The 8,906-nt window shown below is 37.1% G+C and overlaps 1 protein-coding gene across 3 annotated transcripts in view; it reads left to right on the top strand.

Annotated features, from left to right (window-relative positions):
- Positions 1-8,906, top strand: part of tbcelb (tubulin folding cofactor E-like b) — a 32,564-nt gene continuing 23,658 nt past the window's right edge. Inside the window, exons 1-5 of one of the 3 annotated variants that reach the window (XM_079816116.1) lie at positions 44-122; positions 1,306-1,350; positions 7,129-7,281; positions 8,090-8,259; positions 8,656-8,795. In XM_079816116.1, the coding sequence (XP_079672242.1) occupies positions 8,121-8,259; positions 8,656-8,795 (279 nt within the window). In that variant the 5' untranslated portion in view covers positions 44-122; positions 1,306-1,350; positions 7,129-7,281; positions 8,090-8,120. Of the gene's footprint in view, positions 123-1,305; positions 1,351-7,124; positions 7,282-8,089; positions 8,260-8,655; positions 8,796-8,906 lie in introns of all 3 variants that reach the window. The other 2 variants (XM_079816115.1, XM_079816117.1) reach the window with 2 other exon arrangements.

Below are 8,906 nucleotides of genomic sequence, written 5' to 3'. Positions count from 1 at the left end.
AACGTTAGCAGGCTGCAAAACAACCCTGTTCGGAAGTAACTACGGTGGAGCTTCGTGTTCAAAACACTGTCAACGGATCAACAACAAAAACAAGCAGAGCGTTTTGGTGAACCTTGTCATTGGTAAGCGTATCAAACAACTCACGTAAAATGTCACACACATGTATTTCGCCTTTTATTTATTGTGCCTGTAACGTTAGATGCCGAGAGGGGCGATGCGTTATAAATGAAGTCATTGTATTTGTTTACTTTTATTTTTCCAAACACCCAGCATCGTAAATATTATCTCCTCTGGTCAGCGCACATATTTGCCTTTTAATTTTGTTGGACGCATTTATAAACATTTCAGTTAAAACGATGAAGTATATATCGGTGCAGCCTAATGTTGTTTTTGTGATAGATGAATAAAAAATTTCCACGCTTATTGTTTAGCTGTTGTCATCTCTGTGGATGCCTATGCTTTAATGTCCATTATCGTGAAGTCATAGTGAGTTCAAAAGGACATGTATTCTGCGTTATTTAAAAAAATACTAAAACCTATGACATTCTAAAACCAAAGCGTGTAAATTCTAGACAAGTTTCAGAATCTGGTCGAACAGCGCTAATCCAAAACAAACGCGTTGTCATGGTAGCCGTGCATTTGAAATTCAACAACTTGTCAATGCGCAGTGCGCACGCAGCTGTTTGTAATGCATTCAGATGAACGATTGACTCCTGACCCGAGGCTTATTTTAGAACAAGTTGAGTCAAGTTAACAGCTTTCTAGAATTTTATCTTGAAACTTATTTTGTTGTGTGTGTGAAACAACTGTTGTTTTTTGGGAGCTATATAGTTTTTACCAATAATACCACATAGGCCTTTCGGTTTGATTAAGGTGTTTGATATTCACACTTTTCTATCTGTGATTGTTTCTTCAATATTAGGTCTAGTGATAATGTTAAACTTTAAAGTAACTTATTTTCTTACATGAATCAACACTGACCCTATTTACTTTGTCAGCGCACATTACTGGTCTTGTGATTAACAACATTAATCAGTGAAAGTTTATCTACAAAAAAAATAGTTTGAGAAGGTGTGTTAAAGGCACAATATGTAAGATATTTTGATTAAAATGTCCAAAAACCATTAGAACAATATTATATATTTGGTTGACTTACTTACATTATCCAAAATGTTTAAATCCAGAGAAATCAGCCATTTTAACCAGTGAAACATCGTTACTTCACCTGTTAATGATGCAGATAAAAACATAGAAACCATGGAAACACCAAATACGCTTTAAAATATTATGTGTTTTGTTAGACAGGTGAGCAACTGTTTGGATACCTTTATCGACAGAAAACTTATCAGGGTTAGTCTTATTGTTTGAATCCCTTGATTTACCGTGCGTAACATGTTTGTGCAGTGCCTAAGAGACAACACTATATTGGCAAGTGGTTAACATAGCATAATCAGAAAAGGCTTTATTTGTAGTAACAGTAATATAGCATATCACCAATACATACAATACATTTTAAATATTAATTGCATGCCATTTAGAAACTAGCTATTATGAAGTGAAGGCCAAGCCATACTTGGAATTTGTCCTCTGCATTTAACCAAGTTAGTGCACACACATTAGGAGCAATGAGTAGTGAACACACACACACACACACACACTTGGAGCAGTGGGCAGCCATTTACTGCGGCCCCCAGGGAGCAATTGATATTCTAATATCGATCTTATTGCAATATGCAATAAGTGTCTCATACCAGCTGCCGGCCTAATGCACAGAGTAACGATAACATAACTTTCAACTCACATTTTTAATATGATTGTTTTGACCAAGTAAAACTGCATTACTTTAAAGAGGTCATGAATTGAGAAATCAACTTTTCATTCAGCCTTTGATATATAAAAGATCATCGTGATACAAAAATACCCTGTACATTTCGGAGCTGAAAACGTCCTTGTTTGTCAAAGAAAAGCTTTTATTGACACCAGGCCCAGCAAACGCTCAATCTCAGAATGTGCCAACCTGTGACGTCAGAGTGTGGTGAAACACCACCTCAACAGAAGAAGAAGTATGCCTGATTCTGTAGCCCTGCCCACCGTCGTGCAAGAAATGTAACATAAATAACATAGGCCTACGTGGAGCTAAACGGATCACGCTACCGAGCAATAAACATGCCGAAGATGGCAAGATATTGCGCTGTGCCTGGTTATGGAAGAACACATTCGCTGCATAAGCTTCCTTCGGATTCTAATATTAGGAGTGTGTGGTTGAACTTTATTTTTAATGAAGTAAGACATTGCATGTTTGTTCGCTTCATTTCACCGTGGAATCTTTTGTAAACAAGACAGGTCGAGACTGGATTTGCAGACGCAGGGGCGTAGTTTATGGGGGGCCCCCCAATATTCAAATCCATCAGTTACAACCCCCCCAATATTTCAACATGAAAATCACAGTAGATCAAAGGAAAAATATGTAGAATTAATTTATTTTGTAACAATAATTTTGTTCCTAATCAAATATGAGTTTGTCATAATAAATCAGACAAAAAATACTCCCCCTCCATTGAACCGATTGGTAACGCCCAACCAATGAGTCGCACTTTCACCAAAACAACGCGAGTGGTGTTTGAATGGGAGAGAACTAGACATCCCTGCTGAAAAAAACAATAGAAACCATTACAGAAATCCTAATGGTTTCCACTACAAAACCATTACAAACCATCAGCCGTTAACCATTACAAATGGTTTCCATTACGTAGTGTGTTTTGGGCATATTCCATTAGGATTTAATGGTTTGTATAGGTTTCCATTACAAATTTGTATTGGTCTTTATGGTTTCCATTGCAGTTTGTATTGGTACAAATTATTCAGATTTTTAGAATGAATTTTAAGAATACTTTACCCATCAACCGTTTAAAATGAACAACACGTCAAAGAGGAACGTGCACTGATGTAAATAGACCGTGCATGAGCCGAGCACATGGCGGAATGAGGAGACACGCTGAAGTGCACATTCATTCTCAGACAGCAGAGGGCGCTCAGGAACAGCAGAAATGCAGCCGTTTCCCCAGTAATCACATAACCTAATACATAATACTTAAAGACTTAAGGCTATTCATTTTCAAACTTGCATTTTATATTTTAATCTGGACTAAATTACATGCCCTAGATATTGTTTGAATATGTTCTGACTGTTGTTCAATCACACACTTTACAAGGCTCCAGTATTTAACATTAGTTCATTCATTAACAAACTGACAATGAAAAATACTTCTAAAGCATGTATTAATCTTAGTTAAATGTACATTTCAGCATACCTATTGTTCTTTATAATTCTTTTGCACTTTAATCTGTTTTAAATATTTGATTACTTTATACATTTTTGTGTATTGCTTTGTTGTATTTAAATGTTTGGTTCTTTTGTTATAAGAAAGTGATTTAACCTGTTGTAGTATGACAACACTTTTTTTGCAACTTATTTCAATATCGTGATAATACCGTATACCGTGATCAAAGCTTCAGCAATTCATCGCAACATGAAAATTTGATACCGGCACATGCCTAGAGAGAACACCGGTAACGTTAGCGCCAAAAAAGAAGAGAAGCGCTGCATAGCGGACTATATTTAACTGCTGGTCAGAGAGGGATGCAAAAAAATAAAAATAAAGCATGTACTGAGAATGAGGTATGAGAATATTGTGTAATAGCTAAATACACACCACATATATTTTAGCTAGCTAATCCATTGCAATGTATTTAGCTATAACTAACATCTGTTTTCCTAGTTAATTTTTCAATAGTGTCTGTAATTATCAATGATTTAGTTGTCCAAGAGCCGATGTGTTTCCCTTTAAAAAAAGATGTAAAATGCATTAAGGTGGAATGTAAAAATCTTAAAATAAATGTCTAAATGTTGTCTCGTTCATATTTGTATGTTGAATTTGTAATCAGTTAAAGCATGTAGGCCTAGATAGATAGATAGATAGATAGATAGATAGATAGATAGATAGATAGATAGATAGATAGATAGATAGATAGATAGATAGATAGATAGATAGATAGATAGATAGATAGATAGATAGATAGATAGATAGATAGATAGATAGATAGATAGATAGATACAGGGTTCCCACGCTTCTTGAAAGTACTTGAATTTCAGACACATGGATTCAAGGTCTGGAAAGTACTTGAAAACAAACATGGGTCCTTGAAAGTGCTTGAATTAAGCATGAACTGCATTTTGTTAGAGTAGCATGGTGCTATTACAAAAATTGGCCTTCATGCTCTCTCTCTCTCTCTCTCTCTCTCTCTCTCTCTCTCTCTCTCTCGCTGACTGCGCGCGCGCCTCGTCCGTTTGGGGAGGTGTTTAAACTTTATACTCGACGCACAGACTGGGTGCCGGTGTGATGAGACGTCATGCTCGGCCAGATTCGCCTGGAACTGGTGCTTCTTCGGTTGCGGAGCCGCGCGCAAAGTTACCAAATTTGACGTGCACACCGCCAAGCGAAATGGGGTCTCGCGCACTCAACGCGCACTACTGCCCGCTCCGCGTTGACGCCATTTTTGCCGCGCGCACCCTCGTGCTTGTGCGGACGCATCGAGTTTAAACAAGGCTTAAAGGTACCCTGTAGTTGGCAGTTTGATAAATGCAAGTTAATTCTTCAGCTTAATCTTTGTGTGCTAAAAAGGCATACGTTCCTGTAGAGATAGCAATACACATTCTCCTTTTTTTGCCAAATATATGAAAAGCATATCATCAATGTCTTCTCTCTTGCTGTATCAAAATATCACCTAGCTTTCCTCAGAGATGGTCCCCATAATGTGCTTAAAGTCAAGTCAAATTCAGTTTGTGCATAGTTATATGATATAACAATTTTTTTAATACTGTATCCTGAATTGTGGATAATTAAGCTAAATATCATATACTGAAGTACATCTCTGGAGTGTTGACGATTAAAAGAAAAAACAACAAGAACCGTACAGAACCGAAAACCATGAGCCTAAAACCGTGATACGAACCGTGGGGAACCGCCAGGCGGGTGCACTTCAAGGACGCTAAACAGTAAACAATGCATTCTTTAGCAGTCATCAGCCGGAACAACTCTCACTAGATGGCCTCTGTTACACATGCAATACGAGTGGATTGCATGAATTGCAGAATCGCAACAAAATAATGTTTCACGAAAAAATAAAGCGATGATGAATGGACAACAAGGAAGTACAAAAAATGAACAGGGCATCCAAGATATAGGTGACTTTGTTTCTAGGTGACACAAATGAAGATTTTTAACTATGCCAGATCATGTACAGACCTCACTCACCGGAAGTGAGAGCGCACTCAAGGCTGTTGGACATAGTGGTGTATTAGAGGTTAAAAATTATATAAATACTGTTCGGTTTCTCGCACAAACCGATCGTTTCGTGTCGTAAGACATCAATGTGTCGTCACAAGCCGCAGAGTTTAATTTGGATTTGTCTGTGCATTTTTTTTTTTTTACTCTCATTGAATTTGTTACCAACTTCCAAACAACGTTTTTCAAATATCGCTTACCCCACCTTTAAAGTCACAATGAAATCAGAAGTGTGTTCGGCTTGAAGCGGCGCTGTGCAGACCGGTTGGTGTATGACATCTCAGTACCGCAAGAGAGATTAGAGAGCAGATGGTTTTGTATGCTTTCGAAACGCTCTCATTGTCATACACCAATCGGTCTGCGCAGCGCTGCGTTAAGTCGAACACACCTACAATTAGCAATTCAGTTAATTGTATATTATTTATTCATGCACATCACTTTTTAAAAAATTAATGTGCCCTATAATCTTTCATCAAAAACATTAAATTCCCCTCCCCCTCGCAACAACATCTCTTCCCTGAGGGCAAGGGCTGGACTGTACCGCAACACCTGTCACTCACATGAGATTGCAGCAATTAGCAAACAACAACAACGTTCCAGTCAATTCCCGATGGACAAAATTAAGTCCTGGTTTACTTTTTTTTTTTTACCTTTGTTCAAGATGCCGTTCACTCGCATACATGTACGTCACAATAGAAAAGCAAAGGTCCTCACCATTTCCATTTAATTTCTACTTTAATATTTTGGGGATTTTAACTCAAATTAAATGCTTTTTTGACCTGTCAGAAACCAGGACCAGAACTGTTTATTTTACAATAGGTTTCAATCTACCTTGGACTAACAATGAAAAATACTTCTAAAGCATTTGTTAACCTAATTTTATGTACATTTTTTAACATTTACTATAATACATTATTAAAAATCTAAAGTTGTATCTCTTAATAATATTTATTGGACCTGAGCTAACATGAACTAAACCTGGTTGAAATTAACAGTTGTATTTTTATTAATTAGCATTAACAAAGATGAATAAATACTGTAACAAAAGTATTGCTTATTGTTAATGTTAATTAATGCATTAACTAGTGTTAACAAATGAGACCTTGTTGTAAAGTGTAACCGTTTTTTTGTTATTGTCAAAAAACTGAAGTTAAAAAGTTCTGTTTATTGCTTATCAGGCACATAAAAAATATTATTTTTATCTATTAGACTATTAAAAAAAACTTCACAATTAAAAAAACTTTGTCTGGTCTGGACAGAGAAGGTTTTGGAGCTAGATGAATCTTGCTTTGAAGTGAAGTTTGTGAGATGTACTTTGAATGGACTTCACAGGATGTTGTGACAGATATCTGTCTGTGCCGGTTTCATTTCTGAGGATTAGATTTAGATAATTCCTCTGCTCATGGAAAGAACCCTACAGACAGAGTAACTCAGCAAGCCAATATTTCAGCAATTAAGATCTCTTTACTCCTATAGTGTCATCTGTCAATACAAAAGAAGCTTGCACGTATGTCCACTCGTCCAGAGCGCTACATCCGTTTGCACCACTGGAGTTTTCCCATTGTGCTTTTGTATAAAACAGCAGCATATGGGAGTCGGACAAAGCGTTATTGGATCTGATTTCAAGGACAGACCTTTCCATACCTGTGCTAGTGTTACCTCTTTTACACATCATAAAGGGATAGAGGAATGATTGTTCTGTGACCACAAGCTTTCCATGTGACACATGTTCATCATCTCATTTGTCAATTTCTGTCTATTCTTTTTGCTATTTTTGAGTCAGGGGCTGTGGGACACCCCCAGCCCTGACCCACGAAGCTGCAGGTTCAGAGGTCCATTCCTGGATTCTGTACGTCCATAGCCATCGGGGGACTAGTATCAAAACCAGACAGGAGGCCCACCATCAATGTGCTCCTATTTGACCTCAAGATCAAATGTGAGTCAACAGATTTCACTCTTTTGGCTTTAACCTTGTAACATTGTTTCTTAATATAGAAATCAATTGCTTTTTAGTGTGGTGCATTACTGTTTTGAACATTTGAACATTGATTCAATTGACAAAAGAATGTGACGGTATTTTTTTTGTCCTATCAATTTATTCAAAAATAATGCAAGTAGTTTCACAATTTTATTATTATTTTTTAGACAAAAATGATATTTTAACTAAACATTTTCACTGCTTAGTGGAATAAAAAACAAACAAAATTAGTCATCTGGTCATGTGGTCCAACCAACATGAAGAAAAAATATAACACAGGAAATGCTATCTTAGAAACAACCCATGCAGATCCTTATAACTGTCAGACTCCCCAAAAACCTAATGATATTTATTAAGTAATTCATATTTATTAGAAAATACCTTGAAATATATTATTAAAAAATATATAAACACTAGGTATAAAGGACTTATTACACCACAATGTATACATTATTCAATTTAAAGTTTTCTTGTAAAAGTTTTTCAAAACCCATATAAATACAAAGAGTACAAATGGAACTTGGCACTTTTTTTTATCGTGGACAGACACTATGTCATTGACCCAAATGTCAGTTCTTTCAAACTTGTACTAACCTTTGTCCTGGTTGAAAATTCCAAACAAACCTATTCTTATGTTAGCAAATCATTTCTTTCAAGCACATGCCTGTCCACTCGTCCACATAACTGATAAAAACATTTTTGTTTCACTGGAACTGATGCTTCAATCAAATTAATGATGCTCATGCTACTCTCTATGTTTGTTCAGCTAAAGGTGTGAGAGTGGGAGGAGAGGTGAAATGGAGACAGAGGAGACGGAAGGACGCACTTTAGTGCAGGTGATCAGTGAGAAATACAGCCCAGAAAACTTCCCATACTGCCGTGGGCCAGGAGTTGGAGTGGTGATCCGGTCGAGTCCCCAGGGTTCACCTGTCAAAGGTCAGCTTTATTTTTGGCTTTAGGTGAAATGCTGAGCCTGCTGGTTAGAGAGGGTGTGTTGGATATGATCTGGATCCTGACACACTAGTTGTTGCCATTTAACACTGTTTTGCTTGGTTTGTAGAACTGTTGAAGGGCACATGTGTTCTCATTATAGTAATGTATTCTTGGGCCAAAAACTAAAGGTTATTCCAGATATGTTCATATCTGTAAATAAAGTTAATCCTGTACATAAATAATGTTTTAAAAAATCCTTCAAAATATTAATGAATTTTCATAATTTAATTACATTCAATTGTTGGTTAAAAAGCCATATCTGTGTGTGTGCGTGTGCGTGTGCGTGTGCTGTGTGCTGTGTGCTGTGTGGTGTGTGTGGTGTGTGTGTGTGTGTGTTAGACCGTCTGAATCTGCCCAGCATCCTGGTTCTGGATGGTTGTGGAATTACGGAGGCAGGAGATGAAGAGGAGGTGGCCACTTTCTGTGCTCACGTGGTTGAGCTAGACCTCTCTCACAACCAGATAAAAGACTGGGGAGAGGTGAGAAAAATGTATTTGTGTCACAAGTTTTGTCTCTGGCGTATTTCCATTTGTGTGTATAGCACAAAGAATGTCACTATTCGATGTTGTAATAAGATATAGGTAACGCTT

The sequence above is a fragment of the Gobio gobio genome (assembly GCF_949357685.1).
Source record: "Gobio gobio genome assembly, chromosome: 4".
Classification (NCBI taxonomy): Eukaryota; Metazoa; Chordata; class Actinopteri; order Cypriniformes; family Gobionidae; genus Gobio; species Gobio gobio.
The sequence above is the reverse complement of the archived record's forward strand: the minus strand, read 5'-3'. Positions and strand labels throughout refer to the sequence as shown.